Here is a 27264-nt window from a genome sequence, read left to right as displayed (position 1 = left end):
CACATCCTACAGAATGTGTAGGTTAATGTCCAGATCCTGCCCTGCCCCCTCCTGAGTCGTGTGGCTTCTGCTGTTACTGCTGAGCCCAACATGGCTGAAGGGCATGGACTCTTCATGGCAAATGGCCTTTGCTCCAAAGGTCCAGCTGTTGTTGCTGCTTGAGTTTCTGGCTCTGCTGAGTCACCACCCTCAGTGAAAACACCAGGTCCGTGGCCAATGCCCACAGCAAGGCTCCACAGCTGTTGGCACAGGGAAACAAATTGAATCTCTGCTCTTGCATTGTGTGTAAAGTTTGTTCTTTTTTCTGTGCTTGTGGTGGCTGGGTTAGGGTTGTCTTTAGCCTAAATTATGAGCAAGAAGAAAAGATGTGCCTCTTTCCAGAGCAACAACAACTGCACTTGACTGTATTTCTGCTTATTTGACCAATACTTCAGGTTTGGCTTAGATCAGATAAAAGCTGTTTAAACAATGTAACTGTTAGAAAATATTTTTCAAACAGAACTTTTATTTACAGTTAGGCAGAAGTTTCCTTGTATTTAGACAACAACACATGGTCAGCTGTGCAGGAAGCCTTACTGCATCGAGGCTATGCCAGTCTTGGGGGAAGGCTGTCACTGCTGCAAAACAACCCCAACAGGTGGATATTCCTTATCACAGTAAAAAACCCAAGTCGTGACACATTTTGCAATCTGTTCTTCTATTTTTTTTCTTCCATTTAGACGTCAAACAGCTGTTTGAGCGGTTCTTTCAGTACACTGAAGTACAAGAGCCGACTGCTTTCTGCAGACAATGCCTTCACTCGGTGCTGGCTGCCCTCAGGGCTGGAGTCCTCCACGGGCACCGCCGTCCTCCCCCAGCGCCACTCCTCGGGCGCGCAGGGCGAGCGCCACGGCCCGGGACACGCCGGGCTCCCGGCCTGGCTCCCGGCCTGCACAGGGCAGACAACCACCGTTCACTGTGCTGCTGGGGGACCACCGCCCCCACCAGAACCCCCAACCACCCCGCCGCGCGCTCTGGAGGAGTCTCAGCTGACAAGTTCTTGGAATGAAGTTACGTGCAAGTTCAAACTACCGGGCAAGATCTCTTAGCTTTATTTCATGCTGAGCATGGTGATATTCTAGGGACTCTACAGCATTAGTAATCTCTTCTGAGATTCACGCCAAGATGTGAAGTCTGTTTCAAAAGTGATTTAAAGTTCTTCCCTGTCTGTTGGGTGCTCCCATAAGACAAAACACCTCATTTACCCAGGAATTTCATTCTCTAATACACAGAAGCTGGTGGTCAGTCTTTAGAAGCCACCACCAACACCAGAACAAGCTACCAAAAAGCACAACCTATAGAAAATATTCATCCCACAAGCCCAGTCATTTTGTTTTCTCTTCATGCAAGATGCTAAAATGCTGTGTGTCCCTGACATGCAGCTGTCACACATTGTGTCTGTACCCCAAACATTTTTACTGAGCTGAATTTTTAAGAGCTTTCTGTGTTTCATTGTAGTTGCTTACCTGGTAGAAAGTCACCGCCGCCCGAGATCTCAGCAGAAAAGGGATGCTGAAAACAAAAATCACAAGCAGGTTTAGGTCATGATTTCCTTCCTGTGTGTGTTATCTTGTATTTGAAAAGGTACCAGTTATCTGTACCAAAACCACACTCTCAAAGTCTTGAGCAGGTTTGTGATTATGAGTGTTCAATAGCTATCCTGATCACATTTTTGTATCAGTTCAAGTTAATCTTTAAAGTTATTCCCATGCATACAGTACTTTGCTACACATACACCCGTCGTCACCTATGTCATGCCCCAGATTCTGTATAGGGGAATTTACATTTTGACCATCTCACCTCATTGTAGGATGGGTTTTGGTTTCTGTCAAATTCCCTTCCTGAGTAGGCTGGCACCTCCTGGGCAGGTTGCCTGGATGGCTGGCATGAAGAGGAGCTTCTCTGAAAAACAGTATTTATCATCAGTAGTCTGTGTTCTGGCTTCCAGCTGTGGCTGTATGGTCAGCACTGCTCATCCCCCTTGTCTCAGGGAGATGGCCTTTCTACTAAACCACAATGAGATCATTCTGGCTTCTCCTTCTGAAATCTGACCTTAACAACTTCAAGAACATTCACACATCTCCCTGTCAGGAGTCCCACTTGTGACACTCAACACAGGCACAGGTTGTTTGAAAATCCCCAGCACGTAGAAAATGCCCATTCATATTCAACTTACCTCTTTACAGTCAATATTTATTTGTATTATCACACATATATTTAGTGTTAACAGATCAATATAAATTATTATACATATTTGGTTTTCTATTTATATCATCATTTTAATGATAGCCAGTCATACAAGAGGATTTGGTTCTTTGCAAGGAAAGAGAGACAACCTACCAAACACTTTTTCTCTATCAGTAGGTGGTCAAGGAGCTTTTACTCAACCCAAATATAAACACCAGACAGAACCTCTATGTCCACATTTTAACACTAATTAGATGGGTCAGCAGGAAGGACTGCCTTGAAAAATGAATTCAAGTTTAGGACAATAGATGTCTATCCATCTTTTATCGGATTCAAAATGGGGTCAAAACACTCAGTTTTACCTCAGCTGAAGATTACCACAAATCATAACCTTGTAAGGAAATCCATGGCTAGGGAGGAAGGCAGCCTCCTTCTTAGCCTAGGCAAGGTTCAAGTGGGACCAAACCCTTTGGTGAGCATCACTGTACATGAACATTAGGAATGTTTTCTTGAAGTTTCATAACCATAAATTATGTCTGGTGAGGGTAAGGACTTTTCTATATCCTTATCAGGTTGAATTCCATCCTAGAACAAACAGTTAATGGAACTTTCACAGCATCCTTTTGCTATCTGGAGTGAAGTAATAAACATTCAGATGAAGTTCTAAGTACAGACCTTTCCCAAACCCCAGCAGCCTGTTTGCACAGCTGGAGGAGCCCCATGGAACTGTACCAAGCAATTAAACAGCAGAAGTTGAGCAGTCAGACTGACCTGCTGGCCTCTTCCTCCCAGTGCAGATGACCTTTGTTTTGCCCTTTGCTGTCCCTGTAGCCTTTTGAGTAGAAACACTTTATCTTTTCCTTCCTGTAGTCAAGACATATTTGATCATTAGCTGGAATGCACTAATTATCCTTAAGAGGCTCAAGGCCTGTAAGTAACCAGTGACCAAAAGAATTCCTTCTATTCTAAAATAATCTGTCAACAGAGGGAGCTGCAGCAGCACATCTTGAAGATAAAATTCTTTTGCTACAACTCTATTTGTGAGTTAGATTTCCCTGCTAGTTAGAACTCCCATGGGGAAGGGCTCCCACCCTCCTTTGCACAGTTATAGGAAAAACAGGTTACAGCCCCACAAAGCTGGATGAGACAACCAACAGTGAAACCAAATTATACAAAAGATACAGCTGAAAGCCAAACTTACATTAGTAATTTGCTTATGTAAGAGTTTGATCATGGTCTTTCTTCCTTCTATTATTTTCCAGTAAAGATAAGTAACAATTCTAAACAAAACAAAAGAAAACAAGGTTCAACATATGAGCACTTTATTCTAGTCAGTGTCTAGATAGAAATGTATCTTGTTCATTTTAACCCATTAAAAGACATATATACACATATCTCTGTACACACATACACACACAAAATAGATGTATACAATTACAGAAGGAATGGCAAACATATGGATTTGCTTAAAACATGGCAAATGCATGAAATTGCTTACAACATTCTTTTGGAAAAGACAAAAAATGTATGGACTTGTATTCAAGTACATTTAAGGTACATTTAAGTGAGTCAACAATCCAAGATGCATTTCAGATAACAAAATAACATAAAATGACTGTCATTGCCAGCTTTTTCCGCTTAGGGCCTTTTTCTTGTTATTTTCATTAGCAGATACTTACAGTACAAAAGTAGAGAGGATGAAGAAGAAAAGTTCACTTGTAATTAAGTTATGGTAGATCCACACTACCCATTTGGAGGCCGTGTAACTTTCGAGTATTTGTATCCACTCAGCAACTGCAGCATACATTGAAGACAAACCTCTGAAAGGACCACATTCTTCTGAGGGTTTTACCCTGAGAGTGTGAAAAAACAGCTGCTTAAGTCTTCTTATGTTAACCAGTGAATTAGTTAATATTGTGATTTTGTACATCAAGATGCTTCTCAGTTATCTATAGCCATCTACTGTCTTTGGACTCCCAGGGTATTTCCATGATCTGTATTTCATTTTTAACTTGTGTCCATCTCCAGCCATTAAATGCCCACCCCAGACTATGCAGTAGACATGAATCCTTGCTGCAATGGATCAGTACCAAGCCCTGTGAGCACAATCTTGAAGTAAATATAACATGTCAATCACTGCAGCAACAGGAAATTGAAAAACTGGATTTTTTCAACATTTCACCACAAGGAACTATCATTTCACTTTGCCTTCAGGGACACAAGTCACTGCAGATCTTCAGTAACAAAAGAATGTGGTAAAATAAGACAGTCCATTATAAGAATTAACATTTTCAGGTAGACTGAAATAGGAAAGTGCTTTGAAACTGAACCACTCCAGAGAGCCTGAAATTCCCACTTGCCATCTGGAAATGATGGCTGTGATAGCTTTTATCCCATCTGGTTTCATGTGTAGTCATTTGTCTCACTAAATATCAAAATCATAGTGCTGACTACTGTCAAGAAAAAAGTGTATCTATGCTGTCCTCCTTCCTGTGACCAGAGTAACACAAAACCAGAGCAGCTTTAAAATACTGGTAACAACTCAGATGCATTATTACAGAGTCAGCACTGCCTGCAGAAAGAGCTCTAAAGTTCATAATTAATCCAGAAGCTGACCTCAACTGAGTTGTCCCAGTGTTTCTCTGATGCAGATCCAGAATCACCTATACTATAAGTAAGCTAGGAACTAGGACTTGGTCACAGAAACTTTTTTAAGAGGAGGAAAAGTAAAATTTGGTGCATTAAAATAGGAATCCAGAACTTCAATGCAACTTTGTTTCTCCTCCCACTCGCTCATGCGACAGGTTACTCAGTTCTTACAAGCTCACGGAGCAAGTCTTGTTTTCAGAATACAGAACATCTCATAAACACCTGAAACCTTCCACCAGCAATTAATATATTTCATTTTTTTTAATAGAGAAATGGAGACTCTTCTGCCTAGTATCAGGTCACACAGCATAATTTAGTAGGCCTGAATGCCAGTGATCTTCCATACCTCCAGACAGTGACTCCAATGACAGACAGGACTCCAAGGAAGGAAGGACAAAACAGCAGGAGAATGAAGGATGTCATCATTTGAGCAGTTCTCCAGACTTTGCGAGGGGGCTGGCAATTCCTCATCAGACTGACCTTTGAAGAGATGAAGGTACTTTGGAATGCTGCCACTTCAACTTGGTTTAAGTCAATCCCACTGAAATTGCTCAAAGAGCATCTATCGGAAGTTCCCAGGAACAACTTTTATGTGTATTTGACAGATACAGTGTCATTTTAGAAAACTTCAAGAATATAGCCTTAAAATAGTAAGAGGCAAAATGAGGTTCTGATGGGTTCTTCGGAAGTCTGTTGGGTAGAGTTTGCTTTTGTAGCATATGCAAGCTCAGGGTTCAGGGAAATTTGAATCCATCTTTCTACCTACAGTTTTGTTCTTCTATATTCAACACTACAAACTGCTTCATGACCCAACAAACAACTTATCTGGTCATACTACTGAAAGAAAGAATTCGGAAAAGAAGATATTTCCACCATGATCTTTAGCTGAATCACCCTGCTTACGCCTAGATAATTTCACAGTGGGGGGAGTTGCTGGGAGTAACTGGGAGGCCAAAGTCACAGCCACAGGCTGAGTGTCTATATTGACATATGCACTTGTCCAGTGTTAGTCCTCCAGCCTTTAATTTTACTTTATTATTTATGATGAATACATATAAAGTTTGTTACCTTTTTCACAAAAAATACTATAAAAAACGCTATTGTCTGGATACCAGGCAACAGGGGAGAGAACAGGATACCAATCCTACAAGAAAGGAGTTATAGGAGAAAAAAGTTACATCTTCACTATTTTCATTCAGTTCTCATTGTGGTATTTTTCTGCTTTCAGTGCACTAACTTCATATAAGATAGTGTGTGGTTATTTGGAAATGCAATTTTGTTACTCTTGATCTTCTAGCAGTTTGCCTTGGAAAATATGCAAATTTAAACACACATATCTATGTACAGATCTGCAGAACCCTCTTATAATTGGAGTAACATACTCATTCTTGGAAATAAGGCATCTTTTCCAGCATTTGTACTGAGATTATTTGAACAAGAACATCATCCCAGTGGGGAAGTAAACAAAACTCCAGGATATTCCTGCAGGAACCTATCAGGTTTCTCCCAGACCAGGTGGCCACTGAGTAAGCTACTGACTGAAGTTATTGTTGCTGCCCACATAATTACTTTGGCAAGTCACAATCCTTACCAAAGGCACTGAACAGCTCATCTCCTGGCCATTTATCCTGTTCTTTCTGGGAAACACGACCCACAAACATCAGAATAAGAATTTTTCCATGATACTTCTAGGTGCAAATGAAGTTTTGGCTGTAAATTTAACACTTACCAGGTCAAAGTCTGTGCATAGATCAAATCTAAAACATTTCGTCCAATGTCAAATTCTGGCAGCCCCAGCCTCATGCAGACTGTAGTTCCAATAATTCTGGGAGGGAGGAAACCAAAAACTATAACATAATAGCATTTGCAGAATGATGAAGTCCTCTGTAGAAATTCCTATAAATGACCTTCTGAATACAAGCATCAGTAACAAATTATTTAGAGGCTGCATTAGTGTCATGCAAAGCAGCCATAGCTCGTTCATTAGACAGCACAGCAAAAATGAAACTATTTGAAAAAAAAAATCCTGTAAAACAAAGCAGGGTCGAAGTAAGACCTAGTACATATTTCACACAACTGAAACGGAAAACCAACAAGGATTTCTTGCTGTGTCAGTACGTATCTAAACTATAGTAACTACTTGTTACTTTAAGCTCAAGTATCCTTGTGCTTAAGCAGCTGAAATGTCAAAGGGCCTCAGTATAAAACTGTAACAGCTTTTTCGGGTCCTGAGAATTTTCAGGCTCAATTAAAAAAGAATGAAATTTGTACACTGATACTCTTAATGTACCCTCGAATACATCCTACTTCAAACCAACTGAGGTTGCAAGGAGCTGAAACAGACAGGTGAGCAAGTACTGAGAGGATTCCTACTGAGCACCAACAATTCCTTTTACCACCTCATTTTTCTTGAGCTGGGGAGACTCAGTTTTTTGCTTGTTGTAGCAAGAGCAATAAAGATTTTGGTAACTATCACATCTTGATACCACCACCTTATCAACTGCATTATCAACAGAGCACAAAATATTAAATAAAAGCAATTGTACTTTTAACCTTTCATGGGCCTATGTGAGGTGGTTTTGCCCAGCTTAGGGGAGGCCATTCATCACAGCTGACATCGCAGTTTTAGTTCTGTGACCTTTTGCTGGGAAGTGGTTTACTACTGAACACAACAATAAGGATTAAAGTATACTGGCAAGAGCCATGGAGGAAAAGTCTTCAAGAACTTCTCAACATTGTTTTGTATTAATTTAGCAAAAAGTTAACAAAGTCCTACCTTGTAAACCAGTCTTGTTCAATTCATGGGCAGAGAGCAAACAATGGATCTCTTATACAAAAGTATGGCCAGGGATCTAAATGCTCTCTAGAGCTGGCAAACAATTAAATACTGCCTAAGCCATAAGCAATGTTTGGCACCAGGAAGGTTCACACAGCAGATGTCAGAAGTAAATTACTTCTTCCTTACATATGGAGCTGTACTGACATCCAGTCCACAATACTTTCTCATGTAAAATGCTGTAGACCTCTACATTTGAGAGACTCATTATATGCTTAATAAGACTGATAAAATCAGACTTTAAATTTGTAGACATTATAGTGACATAACTAAGAGGGAAAAAGTGATAGTGGGGTACACCAAGGAAAGGCAGCATTGTGCCCGTGCTTATGCAGAAAAGATGTGTTTGTGCTTGAGACAACTGGTTGTCACCTCACTCTCAGGAAAGCCATGAGAGTAGAATGTGGCTTCTCCCCTGCATATGTTTCCATCTCCAAAGGGAACAAGGACACACTGACCTCCTTCTAAGGGGGAACAGCAATATACACAAGGCATGTAAAGCCATGCTTCTGCTGGAATTTTCTCACATGAAGAAAACAGATCATATCTTTGATTAAAGAAAGAAAAGAATATTTGAAAAGTAGTACTCACCTTCGTAAAAACTCCCCAAAGAAAGAGCCAAACAAACAAAATATGAAGTCAACTAGAACAAGACGATAGATATCTTGGCCAACCAAAGTTTCCCAGCACTTTAAGAAACAGAAGAAAAAAAAATCATACTAGAAGTTAAAAATTATGTGATTTAAACATTGTTCTTGAATGCTTGGGCATCTGAAACTTGATCAAAGATCTGAAATCTTGATCATATATTCTAGCAGCCTGGCAAATCATAGTTGACTTCAGTGGACAATGCTCCCATCCAGCTGAGACTTGAGCTGGGCCATTCATTTTTTTCTACAGTTGTTTTCTCTCAAGTTGCTAATAAAAACTGTTAGGGTAGGAAACTCAGCTTCCCAATACACCACATGTGCTTCTCTTTGCTGAAGCAGGTCTCTTATCCAAGTAGTTCCTAACTTGGGAATGCAAATCAGAGATTTGTGTTTGTGAAACTTTACCTGTGACTCTGAGGTAGCCACGATGTTAAGCCAGTAGTAGCACAGTATTCCAAGAATTGACATTTTCAGGATAATATTCCTAAAAAGAAGAAGTAACAGTAACTGCACCAACAGCTGGTCCATATCTGGAGGGAGTGATGGCAGGATGACTGCTGGTTACACTTTTTTACCTCATCTTGGCACTGCAGAGCGCCAGGAGTAACAGAAGCTCTCCTGGGAGGTCAGGTGTGGCATTGTTCTATTGTTCTGGCAGAAAGGGAGCTGGGCATGACAACCTTGGCACAATATTGCTTAACAGGCTGCTGGCTGGGTGTGGGGGCTCCTCAGGGGAGGGAAGGCTGAGGGACACCAGGGGTTAGGCAGTGTCAATTCCAGGCATCTGTTTTTAAGCAAGATGACCTAAGTCCTCTCTCTACTTCCCTTCCTTTCCTGGGGAGGGGCCATCAAGGAATGCTACAAGCCCAGTGTCACAGTGCACCCATCTGGGAGGGAAACCATTCCTCATCTTCATGCAGACACATAACATCCCAGAAACTCATGAAGGACAAAAGGTCACGAAGACAAGATTTACAGAAGCCTTTGGAGAAGATGAATTCTTCTCCATAGCTCCCTCTTCCCCCTACACCACCCAGACACAGCTTCCTATCAAAAAGAACTTAGACAACTTCAGGCCAAAAGCACTAAGAGGTGGCAGAAAGCAATACCTGGTAATAGTGACATATATGTGCTGTCCAGGAGTCTGAAACTTCTCCAGGTGCCCAAGCCAGGAGAAGAAGAATGGGATCAATGTATTGAGGAGAGATACAATCACAGGTAGCACCAACATGGCAGCTTGGCTCTCTAGATCATTTCTATATCCTTTCATAAACAGCTTAGAGAGGAAAAAAAACATAATCAGACAATCCAAATTTAGAGCCTTAACCAAAAGGCTGCCTCGAGGTGTGTCCACAGGGAAGCCCCTGGCTCATCTCTCTGTATGTTCTCAGGTTAGACTGTCATGTTTCATGAGCCCATGAGGAGCAGCACAGTGACCCTCTTCCCTTCCCCTAAATTATGTGGGACCAAGGGTCGGAGCCCCAGCTCAAATGGGGAAGAAAGGGCAGGTTTTGCTGGGGCTGCTCCACATTGTTTGTCCCCAGGTCATCAGATGCACTGTCCCTAAACTGACCATGGGCCCAGGCAGCAGCTGCTGGAGGCAGGAGGGAGATTTGCTCAGACCCTTCAGGTCCCACACTCTTGCCATAGTCTCCAGTGGGGTAGACCTTGCAAAGCAGCTCTTTAGGTCTAGCAGAATTTGTGTGTCCTCTGGCAGCAACAACAGCTCTGCTTTCCTGTGCTCCTCACAGTGAACAGACCAGTGCTTGTGCTCAGTGTGAAATACCTATGGGGAAAAATGCAGATTCTGGCCTTACCTCGAGGTTGTTAATGGAGAGGAAGTAAACACCAGTACAAGCAGCTACTGCTGTTCCCAGGGAAGCAACCCAAACAATAAGGTGAACAGCAATACGAAGAACTCTCTCCATCACAGAAAAATGTAGAACTTCTTTGTTTACTTCAGTGAGGTCTTCCTGTAAAAAAACAATTCCTAATGAAGAAGTTCTTAGTCAACAGCATAAGGCAAAACTTGTTTCAAGGAACTATCTGAGAAACTGAATGAAAGAATATTGCTCTAGAAGATGGGTAGAGTAATATCCTAGGAACATTTACTGGGCAACTTTGTGTTCCTATCCTAGAAGTCAGGTTTCACAGATAATATTTCTAGCCTGCCTTTTGTTTATAAAGTATTTAAATAGTAGGAAGGAGAAAAAACAGAATAAATACCCTGTATGGCAAATATTTAATAGTCAGAGAGACTCATTCAATAGAACAGAAGCATATAAATATATGTTGCTTAAAGAGAAAAGGAAAACAAATAGCTAAGCCAATGGCAGGAGCTCAGACCAAAAGAAACATGGGAAGTCAGGAAGATGTAAATCTCTTAAGCACAGGACTAGCATACTTGTGTCACTCTGCCAGAAACTTGGATGTGCACACACAAATTTGTATGCACAACTAAGTCTCTAAAAAGAATTGACACTCACACACTTAGTTTTGTACCTCCTGTGGTTTGTACCTTTATTTGTGTGTGAAGATTCTTTTGTTTCAGCTTCACAGCTTTCTCATTGGTTATATTGAAGTCCCAAGTGCAAAGCAGCTTGCTGGCATTCACAGAGAATGACTGAAGGTTAATGAAGTTCCTGGAGAAGAATTTTGCCATGCTGCAATGAAAATTAAATTGGTCAGATGTGTAACAGGGAAATTCATGAAGCCTGTACAGCAGGGCAAGGAGGGAGATTTGTCAGCTTTTCCATCCCATCACAAGTTTATTTGGCCTATGTCAGAGCATGGCACAAATGACAAGATGGAAAATAAAATTTAATGTAAGAAACTCCAGCATTTCCATCTTAAGATTGTTGCTGACAAGCTTTACCTCTGGAAGTCCCCATCACTAAGAAACAAGGCTAGGAGCAACAGCTTACAAATGGGGATCACAATATTCCCAGTCTGAAGTGGGATTCTCTGTATGTCCCTTACTATTTTGCAGTTATTGTTAATTTCTGTAATAAAAGTTTGATTCCTGGAGACTGTCTTTTGCGCAAAAATTTCTACTTAAACTCTACATCTGTAAATAAGGACTTACAGAAACATACTCAAGTAATTATTACTTCTAACTGTTGACAGAATGGCGTTTTTTATTTTGTGCCTATTTTCCACTTAATATAAGAGAAACAGTAATTCACAGTCAATTTACCTGAACAACAAGATAAGAAAACAGATGACAAAATATATCCCAACAGTGAAAATGTAGGCCAGTTGTATGTTGTAAGAGAGACCATTCTCTATTTTACTGATTGTAGCATTGGTGTAAAAGCCATAGTAGAGCACTGTTTGTTGAAAATAACCCTGAAAAGACAAAGACATCATTCAGAATATTTGCTATTACCCCATGGTGGAAAGTATCATCATCTGAAGACCAGTTACTGGAGGTGAGAGCTGTCCTATTCCAATCATGAAATCATAGGTGCGATTAAATTAAAATACTTACAGCTCCAGTGAACAGCTCCAGGCCCGTGAATGAAAGGTTATTTGGTTCTGCTGCAAGAAACTGAGGAATTGTGATGAAACTGAAGTTTATGAGGAATGAGAAGATGTTAAAATTTAGCAGCCACTTCAAGAAAACAAAGTAAGAAAGAACACTTGTTCCAAACTCAGCACCAATGATCTTCAGAGTCTTGTGCCATACCCGCAGTTGGTGAAAATATTCTGAAAGGGTATTTCCAAACCTCCGAAATGACTGAAGGGAAAAAGAGGAGAGAGATGAGTCTCAACAAGCAAACAGGACTCAATTTCACATAATAAAGGTTCACATTTTAATGTTACAGCTTCACTTTGATGTTAAGAATGGATTTGCCCCATTCCAGGCACCATAGGATGGTTAAATGGTGTTCCTAAGGACTACTACAGTGCAAGTCATTATTAATGAACACTGCAGCAATTAACTGGAATTTTGGTAAGTAACATGAAGCAAGACAGCAGATTCCTCTGGAGACAGTGATGACATTGCAGCTAGAGTGGTTTGCTCTGTTGTGACTGACAGAAGTTTCTGGCACTTACCACTGCTGCTCCCTGCAGACACTGGGTACAGCAGGAAGGTTGAGCACCACGGCGCTTTGATTTTTTTGACATTTCTTTAAGAACCTTATTTCTGTGGAAGAGCAGGGTAGGGGTGATGAGAATTATAGTATGAGTTGTAATTGAATCAAGAAGCCAAAGAAGATGCTGCAAATACAGTTTCACCCCTGTGCACGTGAATGGAATTAGTATAACACAGAGATGTTCTTACTGGTTCATTTTATATTGGCTGGTATCTTGGCTCCTGTCCCTGCTATGACAGCGTGTTCTAACCCCTCCACTAACTCATACTGGCAGCAGAATTTAAATGCATTTTGTGAGGAGATAAAAGGATGGTTGAGATCATGTGGTCTCTTCTCAGACCAACATCCAAGTTTCCTTCGAAAAGAAATCTCAGGTCATCCTTTATAACTAAATCTCAGGACCTTGCTATTCTGTTTTATGTTGTCATGAGAGATTCTTCTTATCTCCATCATTAAATTACTTTCTCTGGCAAGACATTAACTCTTTAAAAGTGCATTAAAAACTACTTTGCCATAAAGTGACAAACCAAAGCTCAGCAAATGGCAAACCTCACAACTGATAGCTAGATGTTGCTAGAAGTAAATGTTTTTAAAACTAAACAGATAAACTTCTATTTTTTACCTGATCTCTCTCTTTTTTTTCATGGTCTTTGGCATCTTCTGGATTGCTTTAATCCTTTCTTTGGTGGACATACACGCAAGACTTCCAATTAAATCTTCCTCTGCACGAAACCCATGCAAAAACAAAATTTGGAGATAAGAATACAGTAATTTTTATACACAACCTGAAACTGATATAACAACATCCCTCATCTACACTGCTACCAAGGTGTACAAGCTGAGACTTAATAATATTGCCCAAAATATCTTCAGCTCCCTCAGAACTCTAAAACAGATGCAAGTAAGTAGTGCAATAATGTTCACAGAAAGAGCTGCAATATAAAGAAAATAAAATACTGACAATATTCCAAGATTCTGGTCCATGCTTGATCACTGTTCGATAGTTTCACTTCTATGATGTTACATACTGACTTGAAAGCTAAACTTTTGCATTATTTCTTCTGTAATTTTAGTTGACGTTAGTGCCCACACTTAGCACTATCTATGCCACAGACACACCTCTACGACCTGACAATCAGGCTGCTTCTGCATAGTTGGAATTTGATGCTAATTCCAGGAACAGTGGCTGAAAGCAATCCATCAGCTGGTCAAACAAATTCTAATAAAGAGTTTAGCATTTCTTTCTACAATTTAACACCTTCATACGGCACTGCATTTCATTTACCATGGGATTTGAGTGTGTTAGGAGAGCATAAAAGATTAATCACTACCATAAAACAAACCTAAGTTGCCCCCATAACCACAGCAGTGCTGTACATGCAATTCGGGTGAGAATCAAAGAGCAGCATCAACCACACCATTAGACAAGACACTGTCAAATACTGAACCACTTATCTAATCCCCTACCTTCACTGCACTCTGGATCTGTTTCAAACATGCTGGAAGAGGTCATGAAGGTCTCATCAGGGGGTCTTCTGTTGCGTCTCCGAATGAAGCTGTCTAAATAACATACATTTTTAAGGAAGCCAAGATAGTCCTGACACTTTGACTTAAGGAATTCAGATTTCACTTTCCCAATAACAAGTTAAAAGTGTACCTTTCTATCTCACTAACTTCATGCAAACCTACTCCCCCACTCACTTCTTTCCTAGTCATCTTTGACAGCCACAAGCACTTTTTCAGATAAATGCTGGAAGAGAGGTACTGACCCGTCTTCAGCTGTCATAGAGAACCTCATCTAACCCATTCACAAATGCATTCGTTCATTATTCAAGCCTTTCTTCCCTAGAAGACAAGGCCTTTCTTTAAAAATCCTTCCCCTGCTTTCAGGGGGATCATTTTAGAATCACACTCCATCATGCTGAATAAGTTAAATGTGCCAAATTCCCATTTCCCTGGGGCCAAAATGCAGGTGCTCTCTCCACTTCCTTTCATCCACTTATTCAAACACAGGTAACTACACTCCTTAAAGCATCTTCCTTCCAGCCATGACACAGATGAGTTTAGCCACAGCTTTCCTTGCCTGGCCTTCCCAGTAAGCTAATGGCCAGTCCCAGTGTCACATCCCAGTGTGGAGCTCAGCTCTCTGATGTGGAAGGACACTATTTACGACTCCTTTTATTACATGAAGATATGCATATCTGAACAAGCAGGCTTTAAAATATTTGTTAGTATTATTTTATGGAGGGCGAGATTGACATGCAATGTTGTGATGCACCAAAATCCTTACCTTCTGATCCACTGGAAATTCCATGAGCGTAGGGATAATCCAGAAGATGGAAGGTAGAATGTGGGGTGTGAGTCAGTTCTGGCTCAGGCTCAAAGGAAAGATTGTCTGTTGAAGGGAATCAGAGTTACACCAAGTTGCAAACTGCTATGGGCTATTTACAGACACAGAATCCCAATCCCGTGACAAAATCCAGATCTACTGACAACATAGCAACCTATTCCCTCAACAAAACTCTCATATTCCACTCCAATATACATCCTAGTACTCAACAACTTACTCTGTCCATACAAGACAATATTTATTGATCTGATAATACAACAGACAATCCATGAATTTGCTAATAAAACACCTGAACTGCATTAAAAAAAAAAAAAAAAAAAGGCTAAAAATATTTACAGAGTTGAGCTTTGCAGAGTTGCATGACTCCCTTGGGACACAGTCAACTGTTATTTGTCAGATTCTCTAAGCTGCTCACAAGAGGAACTACATACCTGTGGAATTCCCATATAGACTTGTGCTGGGCAAATCCTGGCTGTAGCCAGAGGCAGGTCCCAGGGAGGACATTGGGATGGCCACAGGGTAGTTCTGCTCCCTCCCTCTGTGCTCTCCATAGGAACCATGCAGAGATGAATCATAAGGAGTTTGGTGAGAGAATGGATTCCTTTGAGAACTCCCCCTGTGTAAGCGATGAAAAAGAAAACCATGACTGTCATAAAAAGCCTCAGTAGATGTCCTAAATAATTTGCTACCTATTGTCATCAAAATCGAGTGTGTTATAAACCAATCTCTGATACTGAGAGGTATTTTGTATTTAGAACTTCAACACCGTAATTCTGATTTGGTCATCAAATGAATTAGGAAGGCTAAAATTTTCTCCACCTGAAGTCAGCTTAGACTTTAACTAAACATGAATGCCTGCTTGGAAAACAAAGATATCCAAGGTCATAGCCCATCGTGAAAGTTACTGGATCTAAAAAAAATATGTACAACATTACTCCATAAATACATTTAACTGAAATTCATCCAACATGTAAAAAGTAAACATGCCATTTCCCTTGAATGCTGCCTTCCTGGTAACAGTTTTAAAAATTTACCTGAGAATGAAAGCATAAAGGAGGGATTAAAATAAATCCACAAATTAAAACTCCAGAGAAAAAGTATCTTCTGCATATAAATGACTTTACGCCTTATGGCACAGTCACACAGTAAAATTAAATACACTCACCTTCTATCAATTTCCAATGTCTCTGAGAAGTGGTAGTCTGGATTTTCAAAGGCTTCATTGTAATGATAAGACATGACAAGTCCTTGGTTTGAAGGATGAAATCTTCCTTATTTTTGTCTCTACCGCTTCATGAATATGTTAATAGGAAGACTGATTACAAAACAGATGCAGGTACATAAAAATTAAAAGGAAGGAACTCCATTTTAGCAACTTAGAAGATTCTGTTATTCTACTAACAAATAACATGAAACTGTATAAATCAGCAGTGGTTGTAAATTCATCACCATTGGGAAACTGGGGTCCACCAGCAGCTGCAGGTCAAATAGGAACTCATATTTCTCCATAGTTAGGTCTCTCCAAACCTACAGAACTGCAGCGCCACAGAAGTTTTCCCAATACTAATGAGGCCAGATTTTAGAAGAATGTCAAAGCATTAAGAAAAAAACAAAGTTCTCTCTCTCCTCCTTAGACAGCAAAAGCCAAACGCACAAATTTTCTCAAAAAAAATCACTGCATTTCCAAAACTAAAGAGGTGAAGCCTGCCCTGTTCCTTGCTAGCAGTGCATCTCTAAGCCTAATTTGTGAATAAGGGACCTGCAGGACTGTGGCTTTGTACAGAGCCGACAATATCTGGAGACTCATCCTTAATGAGGGCTCTTCTAATGGTTTAATGCCTCAATCCTTTAAATAGGCCTGGTTTTAGATTTCTCAGAGTGCTCCATTTTAATCTTAAACAAGCCAGACTTAGTCAGAATTTATTGAATGGGAGTCCTCATGAGTCAGCAAAAAGGGAACGTTACATTAGAAAAACAGAATCCAAATTAAACAGGTAGTTCTTGCAATTAATCAAAAATCATACTCAAAAAAGGAAACCATTTTTGGCATTTGTTCTTAAAGGCACCATGCAAGTTTCCTAAGCTATTCCACAGCAGGGAAGGGAAAAATAATCAATAAAGAGCACAGCTGGCAAAACCCATAGGACCCTATTTTTATTTCAGCTCCATTCCTAGAAAAGCAGAGCTGAATCTCATTTAACAGTAGAGTCTCAGCAAACGTTTTTATTTGCAGTGGATTTTATTCACGATATTTACTGCAGCAAAGGAAGTGTTATATGAAAAGTATTTTCAAAATGGATAATTATACAGTATCCAGTTTTTGAGGGCTTTTCAAAATCTTGTTCTGCCAAGAGAAGCTCTTAAATTACTATTGTGTAATTTACATGCCATAAGAGCTTGGAACACTGTCTAAACTCTTGCAGTATGAGGTACAGTTGTAAAACACTGCCCAAGTTTTGCACCCTGACTTGAAGAGTGACGCCTGTAAACACAAGGGATTGCCTGGATTCGAAGTCCTACACTGTAAGCAGAACACTGAGAACACTCTGATCACAGTGTGAGGAAGGGTGCTCTGGGGCCCAGCCATTCAGCACACCCAGTAAAAGCACACCAGGCGATGGGAGCACACACTGCATCACTCCTGCAAACGACGGGCTGTGACTGCTGGCAAAAAGAAACCATGAACAGTCTCTCCTAAGTGACACTTGTGTTTCTTCAGGCAACGATTTCACACCTAGAGACAGAGTGAGAGTCTCATGAAAGCAGAAGAGTAATTAGCAGAGCCCTCTTTCCTTATCGCCAAAAAAACTAATAAATGCTCCATGAACCCAAGGCTCTTACATGAAAGAAATATCCAAGGCTCTTACTTAAAAGTCATGAGAAGCTTAAATCTCTTGAGGAGGTAGATTTTCTTTGACAGGAACCACTTAGCTCTTGGTGATCTTTTGAGAACTAGCTCAGAATATATCTGAACTTTTGTACAAACCCTTCAGTAATTAGTACATTCTGTCCCTATACTCCATTAAAAAGCATGGAAATGATTCCTGAAAAAGACTATCGTGGTCTTCTGCAAAGAATTGCTTGGAAAACTAAACATCCCCTATAAATGTGGTTTATATTTCAAACTGCAATGAAAAGCTAAAGAGGGAAAAATTACTTTCTCAGGGGAAGAACATTCTGAGACAATTCCCTTTGAAGAGTGTGGAAAATGACATTTTTCTGGTTTTTTTAACTGGTTTCCCAGGAATCCAACTCTCTCGGACTCAGCTATCCAAAAAGCTGGGAAGCTTGCCAGCAAGGCAGCTGGAAAGCTAAGCACTGATCTAAAGAGTTTGTCTACTTGCCTGGTCTTCACTGGAGCTGTAGAGAGCACAGACATTTTGATGGAAGTGCATGGGCTGTGCAGACTCAGCATTGCCCAGAAGCAAACTTGCAGAATGCATCAGCCATCCTTATCAATGAATTTGCTGACATCAAGCAGCCAGAAGAAACAGATCAGCCTGGCTGGGAAATGCTGGATGTATTTTTCTCTCTTACCCATTTGAGAGACCTCAAGGTGTACCCATAAGGGCTTCCTCAGAAACTCAAAAAAAACAAACATAGATACATTGTTGGCTCCATCATTATCCACTTTATTTTCTTTGAGTCTTATGATGCATTGCATGCCAGGATCACTATGAAAATCCACAGGGACATTTACAGTCTAACACTGAACCCAGCATCTGAAAACACCATTTTTTTCTCCACTCACAAAGTTTTAATGACCTGAAATAAATTTTCCACATATGCTGAAGCAAATTTAAATCTGGTAGGTTATACATTTCTGACCAGTCATAGCTCATTGGAAAGAACCCAAAGCAGGTTACATTCAAACTAAACCATCTCTTTCTACTTTTCAGCCTATGATGGATGGAATAGTTTTTCCTTTAAAAATTATTTAGAAGGAAAAAATGTCGCTGGAGGACAGATGTTATTTGTGAAAGACAGAAAGCGTGATCTTGACAAATCTTCCTTATAAAGAGTGGCATCCACTTGTGGATTACATTTTTGGATTTCAGCAAGCAACTTTTCTTGCTGAAACAAACAAACCCTGTGCACCTTCTCAGTGGAGAAGCGATGAAGATCAGTGCATTTAATGGTCACTGATATGTAAATAAGTTAGAAGATCTGTGGAGGGTGGGTGCTTTCTGCTTAAATTGTTCCGCCCTATAATGATATAGACCAGGAAACTCCAAGCAGTGCAGACTCGTACTTCTGGATCATTTCCCAGAAAATAACTGCCTTCAAGTCACAGATCAACAACCATGACAAAATATTCCAGGTAATCCCTTCCTGTACAGGTAATGTTCTGCTATAGACACTAATCTTTATGTAAAATATAAGGAAACAAACATTAATGTCTTGCCAAAACAGCACTTTGTCCTGGCATCAAGTTTCAAGAAAGCCACTTAGACCTTCAAGTGCCTTACCTGTAATCCCCCAGTAAAAAAAAGATTTCATGAAGTAAATCCTATTGGCACACATATTGAAGTCGAATAAAAACAGCTGAAAAACACACATATTGAAGCGGAATAAAAGCCAGGTAATTCCAGAACTACATAATAGATAACTTAATAATGGTGAATGAAGGGAACAGAACTCATGGAAGAAGTGATTCAGAAGGCTGAATGTGCTCTGTTTCCATAAAGATAGTTTAGTTGTAAGGTATGACTATGCTTCACTGTTACCCAAGTTTTATTCATTAATCCCTGTCCTGTTTAACGTGCTCCACACATCTTCACGGTGAAAAAACAAACAAACAAACCAAAACAAACCAGACTGATTTCTGGAAGCCAAAAGTGAGTTTGAGAGACAAGCTGAAGTTTTACATTCTGCATCAGCAGCTGGATTCCAGTACTGATAACTACTCTTCCACTGTCTCATTCCCAACAGCTTCAACACTTTTGCAACAGACCAGGAAAGCCTCTCAGAAAATCTAGAGGGCCTGTGAATTGACTGAAGAAAATATCATCTCTAAATGATGTATTAGCAATGGAAACAGCCTGAATCATACACGGAAGCAAAAGCCACTTATCTTTGCTGCATGTTGCCAAAGCACCCAACCAGCACCAACAAACACCACCTCTTACAGGCCTCCCATTGTGCTTTTATTGATGTCAGCAGGAACCAACAGCAACTCTACTATTTCAGATCTTGAAATCAATTCAAGCAATCTAAATTGTGCCTCTGCTACAAGAGATCTTCCTGGTGACAGATGACATGCAGCAACACTAAAGACTCACTAAAGACTTATTGTTGCATAGGGAGAGATAAACAGACTGGGAAGGGAGAGTGACAGCATCCTCCTCACAGCCACCATGCTGCTGTATCTCCCAACAGCTTGTTGGATCTGGAGCCCAAATGGATTTACTTCCTACTCCTACAGTGCAATGGCACCTACCAGGATCCAGACCCCACTCTCCCTATCCCTCAGCTGCTCCTGGCCAGAGTGGGGTCCAGAGAGCACTCAGGCAAAAGGAAGCAGAAAAGTGTCTGCTTGCTTCCAGCTGCTCTTCAGTATCATGAGCTCTGCTCCTTATTTACTCTTTGTCTATTTTTTTGCACCTAGTAACCTTTTTGCCTTATCCCTTCTGTTTAAACTGCCTCTTGTACTTCCCCCACAGTATAGTAAGACTACAATATTTTCATCGTGTTCATTTTCTTTGCAAGTTAAATCCTTTGTATCACCTGTGGTTGCTTAGAGAGGGTTTTTGGAGAAGGCCTGCCAGCTGCTTTGCATTTGCCGTGTCTCAGACAGGGCTCTACTTCTTCACTTGAGTTTAGAAACCTGTGTTATAAACATACCCCAGAAACATCTAAAAAATCCTTAGAACATGTAGTTAAATTTTAGTGCCCAGTACTGTATTATTAAGTGGAGGCCCATTCAGTTTTTGTTTAAAGGGAGTGGGTGAAAGTTCAGATACTTCATGAATTCTGTGAAATTCATAGTACTCTCCCTAATCTACCACACACATCCCTGTTTCTCCACCCAAAAGGCCCCACAGATCCAATTCCTGTGGACTGAAGTGCATATGACAATGACTTTTAGTGCTTTCCCTGAAGGCTCCTTTGAAAGCACCTCTTTGTGTTTGCTGCTTTTATTCTCCTAATTCTGACCACAAGGGCAAACTTAATTCATTAGGAAAATCATATGCACTGAGATATATAAGTACTAAAATTAGAGAAAGGGAGTTGAAGAGCAAGAACAGTATACCTGAAGAGCAAGAAGAGAGAGATGCAAGGTTATCAAGAATAAGAAACAGAACTCTACATTATTTTTTAATCCTTGAAAAACATTACCTAGCTCATCATTTGACCCTTATAGGGAAAAAAGGGCTGAAGCAAGAATCATCTCATATTGGTGCAAGTCAGTCTTGTGACTAAATTTCCAAACTGCAGACTGTCACATTCTCTGCGTTTAGCAGAACTAAATCTCACTTTGAAAAACAAGTTTTTTAAGTCTATTAACCAACATTACCAGCTACTTGTATTTGAAGGAAATAAGTGCTTACAAATAAAAGAAGGAAGTGAGTTTTGAGTACCTGGTTGGAATTAATTTTCTGCTTCCACTGGAAAGGCAGCCAACAACACCGGGTCTAGAAGATACTGCTTACTAGAACAAATCTGACTTAAAAGAAAACCTTAAAAGAAAGCTCTGTTTATTCTGCATTTGCAATGGATACCTCTCCATGTACAACCTGCAAATTGTACTTTATTGAGCAGTATCAGTTACAGGAGTATCATTCACCAGTTCAAGTGGAAAGGCTTATGAGGACTACACGTATGACCATCTTGGATAATAAACACGGATTTACATACACTCAAGGATCTTGGACTGAAAAAGAGCATTGATTGGTTTGTAATTTCTGCCATAACTTCCTGTTAAGGATATAGTTGTCCTCTTACTATTTGCAGTAGCAGCATTTAAATGGACCCTGAGGCAAAACAAAAAAGTTATCTGCCAGAATATTTGGAATACCAAGAAACCAGAACATTGGTAGGGGGAACCAGTCAAAAGAAGAGAATTTGTTTTGTAAAAATCCTTATATACAGTTTTCAAATTGTTTGACAAATAATTTCACATAAACTGAGTACTTTTTTTTGCAGACAAAATGCAGCTCCATTAAAATCCAATGTAGGCTTATTAGCATGTTAAAGATCTATTCTATAATGAACATACACAACCTATGGACTACACAAGTGGCAATTAGAGACTTTTTCACCCACACATGAGGAGGACACCACTGTAAAGTTCCAGTTCCTCTTATACCTGCCCATACAACCATAGCACACCACGTCAGAACTTGATCACTTTCCGGGGTAAAATTCCTTCTGACAAACTTACTTTGGGAGAAAAAAACAACCAAAAGACTATTAAAAAAAAAAAAAAAAAAAAAAAAAAAAAAAAACACAACCAAGACCACAAAAACCCCCAAAACAAACCAAAAAAACCACCAACTAACCGACCAAACAAACAAACCCACAAACAACAACAACAACAAAATCTCAAAAAATTAGAGATTAATTGTTTTGGACAGAGTACTGACATATCAGCCCAGCAGAGGTGCCGTTTCAACTCCATTGCTTAGCACAGTCTGCTGTGACCCTCATTCTGCAGTAGGGCTGTGTCACACGGGCAGCGACTGACATACACCCACACCTGAACTTTCGCACCTTGAACTCCTGTCTGGAGCCAGTGACCGGCTGCTCGTGGCACACAGAGCAGGATCAGGCTGCCGTGGGTCGCGGGGCTGGCCGAGGAGACAGCAGCGACACTCAGCAGGGGAAGCAGCAGTCAGCACAGCTCCCATGCACTGCCACTGCTCGCAGTTTGCTTTACTAACAGAGCATTACTAATGACAGCGACTTCGCAATAAAATACAGGACATGAAGATCTGGCTTTTGGATGTGCATTAAGTATTCCGCATAGAAACGTTTCAGCCTTTGCAGGTTAAATAGTAAGTCTGTGTGTTTTGAGGGAGCTGACAGAGTCAAGAACCACAAAGAACACGAATATTGAAGCCCGAGATTTCCCCCACCTATTTAATACAAACTCCCGTTACCTATCGTAACACAAAACACTCACAGCTGCCACTTGGGAAACGCAGTGCCACATCCATTAGCCAGCCAGCAGACCCCAACACGCAACCCAGAGCACAGGGAAATGTCACGCTCCAGGCTGTGATCCCGGCCAGGCTGCTGCCACACCTCAGAAGGAAGAGTGACACACTGGCTAAATACCTCAGGGCAGTGTGGCTGGTTCTCCCATGGAGCAACCCTCCCTGCAGAAGGCAGAGGAGGCTCGGAGTGACTAACGGAGCGAGAAAGCCGCGAGGTGCCGTTCGCGCAGCACGGCTGACACCAAGCTCTGGCCACAGCGCTGGCTGCTTATTCACCTTTCAGCGAGCAGAAGGCAATACATCCCCGACACGGCCGCAGTCCGACTCTTGCTCTCCCATCATTCTAATGAGCCGCAGCCGTGTGTAAGCGGCAGCCACCTGCCGGGGCCGGGATGGTTCCTCCCGCCCCGGTGCGCTGGGAATCCTGCCCCAGCCCCGCCGCCGCTCGGACCCTGCGGCCAGCGCTGCCCGCTGCAGCCCCCGGCCCTGTCCAGCCCCTCCGGGACCCACAGCCCCGGAGCCGCCCATCGCGGCCGCTCACCTCGCTCCTCACCTGGCCGCCGGGAGAGGCTACCCGCGCCCGGCCCTCGGCTGCAGGTGCCCGGCAGCCGCCGCCCCGCCCCGCCGGCCGCTCCTCCCGCCGCCTGGGGGACCCGCTGTGGCCGCCGCCTTGCCTTCCCTTGCCTTCCCTTGCCTTCCCTTGCCTTCACTTGCCTTCCCTTCCCTCCCCTTCCCTCCCCTCTGAAGGGGCTGGGAACGGAAACCCTCCGCCGGAAAGCGGAGTCGAGGTCCTGCTCGTTCAGCTCGAGACAGAAAAACAGCCCCGCGAAGTTCTTTCCTGTTACCTACCGTGGAGCACGTTGTTATGTTTCTGTTTGAGATCCAAGACATTCACTCTCCATCTCCCACAAATTTAAACATGCGCTGTTGTTGTCGTTGTTTTATTTTGTTTTTTGGGGTTTTTTTTGTTTGGGAGAGCAACACCACCACAATAAAAGGACAGAGAGAGGCAGTTTTCAGACACAGGATGCATTACCTTTATCCCTGGATTAATCATTTATTGAGCTGAGCTAAGGAAGGATCTTTCCTCACATATTTTTACTTGAATTTAAAGGAAGGCACTTCTAAGGGTGAAAAAATAGTAGAAAAAATAGTTCACTGTAGCAGAGAGGATAATCCACAGTTCCTGGACAGGGAGTTTAATACCAGCCCTTCCTGTACTCTGCATGGACCAGAAGGAACTTCTCCTTTAGTCTGACACAGAGATACTGATTTTTCTTTTTCCCATTCCATGCAGAGGTATGAAAAACTACAGATTGGACAAAGCTCCACCTCAGCACCAGGCAGGGTGCAACACACAGAAGCCAGCAAAATGCTGGGGTAGTGCCTCTTAGAGGAATTTCTATCCCAAAGCAGCTTAGCAGGGATGCCTGCATCACCTTCACTCTCTCTGCTGCAGCTGGACTCGGATACCCCAGCCACTGACAGGGTGTTCCCAGGGCCCTCCCAAAGGCCAAGGCAGGAGCAGCCTCAAACTGAATGAGGGGCCAAACAGCCACCACTGGGGTGGGCACAGACAAAATAGGAAACAGGACAAGGAAAAGACTGGCTCTCCTGTCCCAGACCTGTGGCCTGCCCACTGCCTTGTTCCTTTTTGTTAATACTGAATAGATTACAGACCTCCCCCAGCTGCTTTAGTGTTGATAGCTTGTTATGCCATTTGGGCATATTTTATCTCCCCAGACAACCACACATCTTAAAACTTCTACCAACTATTCCTAAGTAACCTTTCTGGTCAGCAAGACTAAAAATACAAACAAATGAAAAATACCCCTGTCAGCCGTTGGATTAGTGCCAGCAGGGAACTGGTAATAAATCAGTTTGCTCCATGTACAGAAACTGTGCCGGTGTAACTGCTGATGATCACTTTTACCAAATAACTAGTGCTATTCCAGCTCCTAAACTTGGTAAAACATGTTTATCCTGTGCCAGAAGACTTAAGTGAAATTTTCTAACACAACTTTAAGATGACGTTTTGCCCAAAGCAACATTCCTGGCTTGGCTGCAAAGAACCTGTCTGCAGATCTGTACTGACCCAGAGCTGCCTGCAAACTGCATAAGCTGCCTGCACCACAGCACAAGGTACCAGGGCAGTCAAATGTGAGACCAACAACCCCCCTAAAATTAAAGCAATCACTCAGAACTTCTCTGAATGTTTAGAAACATTTTTGAGCTGTGGCATTAGGAAGAGGAACCATACAAAAGAAAAATTGTCCTGGAAATGGATGGCGTTGCTAAAAGCGACAGACGGATCTCCAGCATCCTGGGAAACAGAAGATGGCACTGGCTTCCATGCTCAGCACAGACTGAGAGCTGCTGCTCGTCTGGATAAACAACACTGGACAAATGATGTACAAGTGGAACTTACTGCACTCCTTATGTGACTGTTGCGCTCTGCTAGAATCATCCATTCTCTCCTCCTCAGCATGTCTGTCTTCCTGTTTTTCCACCTGGGATTGCTGTGATCCATAAAATTCATTGAAACATTTCCATGTGTCATAAACTTTCTCAACTGAAAAAAAAAATAACATTAGAGAATGTTCTCACAAAATTCCTGAGGAAGTCAATCTTGTTTCAATTCCTCCAATCTTTATTTAAATTTGTTCTCAAGGGATCATTAACACAATACTTCTCTAGAACACAGTTTCAGAAAGAGTCTAATTAACCTCAAGCATATTATTCACCTTTCCTCTTTGTATTTTTTGTGGCAATAAAAAGAAACAGAAATAAAAACTAAAACTGCCACTCCAGATGACACCCCAGGGCAGCCTTACCCCATAAATATTCCTATTTAGGGCCACACAAAGATGTCCCATGCTTGGGTGGCTTCAAGGCTCAAGTAACACTGGGTACAAATGCACATTCTTATCCAGCACATGAATCACACACTCAGCACAAATGCTCAAAACCACTAAATGATTTTTCAGAAATGTTGCTGAGGGATATTATTTTACATCCCCTGAGTTTTTCAGAATGATCAGCTGGGAGTTGATCAAATGAATCCCATGAAATGTGGGATCTACTCAACCAAGGAACACAAATCACCTGTGCAAATGTGTATCACTGAGTGTCCAGCTCTGTTATCAACACCCTGATCCTGCTGAAACTCTCACAGCATCAGCCTTTGCAATACAAAAAAATCCCACCTGGCAAAAACCATCCTGGAGATCTGTGAAGATGAGAAGGTAAAAAAGTAATAGGCCTCCAGAGTGAGTTAGGGAAGGATGAGGGCAAGTTATAGCTTGTTCTCACCAAAAATAGCTAAAAATCCATATTAGTTATAGAATCATAGAACCATCAAGGCTGGAAGAAACCTTTGAGATCATCAAGTCCAACTGTCAAAGACAAACCCGCCAGCACGAAGGCAAGCACACCTCCCCAGTGTTTCTTCATTTGTTTTTTTAAATCATGCGGTGCAATAAGGAAGTTGCTGTGCTTTAATTCCACATCTCTGTATTTCACAAGAATTCCCCTTAAGATATACCTTTCACCTCTGCTGTAACACAGATTACAAACATGTACATCTAAGTACTTTGAGAAATTTTATTTTTATCAATGATATTTTATGGTTTTATTATCAAGACAGATTGCCCACATATTTTCTTACTGCTGGGAAAGCAATTTGAAAATCACAAGAGATGATGACACACAGCTGATAGAAGGAACACTCATTTGTGTCTGAGTCAGCATTCTGTAGCCTAATAATGACTTACTTTTAAAACTACTGCAGAAAGTGCACTAAGAATGTTCAGGAAAATCTGGTAATCTTTTAACTATCAGGAGAATAAAGTAAGAGAGACTAGAATTCCTTCCCCCCCCCCCCCCTCCCTATAGGGCTTTTGAGACTTCTGGAGGTATCCTTTCTTTATTTGTCAAACACGCTGTTGTTTTCACCAAAGAATTGTTCCAAGAAATAAGTCTCTCTGAGGCGTTTACTACAAGTTCACACAAAACTCACTCTCGGTCTCGATGGGAAAAAAAAGATTCAGCATCTACTGACTTTACTTGCTCCAGTTCACGCCAAATTTTCACATTCAAGAGTAAAGCTGTGGTTTCCACTGCAACCTGCACCACTGAAATTCAGTCACAAAACAAGCCGGGAGTTCGGCCTCGTGACCTAATGAGAGTTGACCAAGTATAGGAGTTTCCAAGTTTTTACAGCACCCAACACGGGCAGGGGCAGTTAATACTGACGGAAGACATTGAAACAAAACTTATTTCCACAGCAAGGGTC

General features: G+C 41.4%; 1 protein-coding gene across 2 annotated transcripts; it reads right to left on the bottom strand.

The window, feature by feature from the left end:
- Positions 1-485: 485 nt before the first annotated feature.
- On the bottom strand, positions 486-23626 carry TMC5 (transmembrane channel like 5). Of its 2 annotated transcripts, XM_066329627.1 has the most exons (23): positions 23512-23626; positions 15977-16126; positions 15243-15427; positions 14752-14856; positions 13929-14021; positions 13084-13183; positions 12421-12511; positions 11852-12100; positions 11558-11709; positions 10880-11024; positions 10179-10334; positions 9471-9637; positions 8767-8845; positions 8303-8400; positions 6605-6700; positions 5944-6019; positions 5222-5355; positions 3906-4079; positions 3428-3506; positions 2998-3090; positions 1840-1941; positions 1506-1551; positions 486-916 (listed from the first exon to the last, which is right to left on the bottom strand). In XM_066329627.1, the coding sequence occupies exons 2-23, from the start codon at positions 16048-16050 to the stop codon at positions 816-818; spliced, it is 2595 nt and encodes an 864-aa protein (XP_066185724.1). In that variant the 5' UTR covers positions 16051-16126; positions 23512-23626; the 3' UTR covers positions 486-815. The 2 variants fall into 2 exon arrangements, with proteins under 2 accessions (XP_066185724.1, XP_066185723.1); XM_066329626.1 differs by lacking the exon at positions 23512-23626 and having other exon boundaries at positions 15977-16129.
- Between the last annotated feature and the right edge of the window lie 3638 nt (positions 23627-27264).

Source organism: Sylvia atricapilla, chromosome 15 (assembly GCF_009819655.1).
Source record: "Sylvia atricapilla isolate bSylAtr1 chromosome 15, bSylAtr1.pri, whole genome shotgun sequence".
Lineage (NCBI taxonomy): Eukaryota > Metazoa > Chordata > Aves > Passeriformes > Sylviidae > Sylvia > Sylvia atricapilla.
This window is presented reverse-complemented; position numbering and strand designations above follow the sequence as displayed.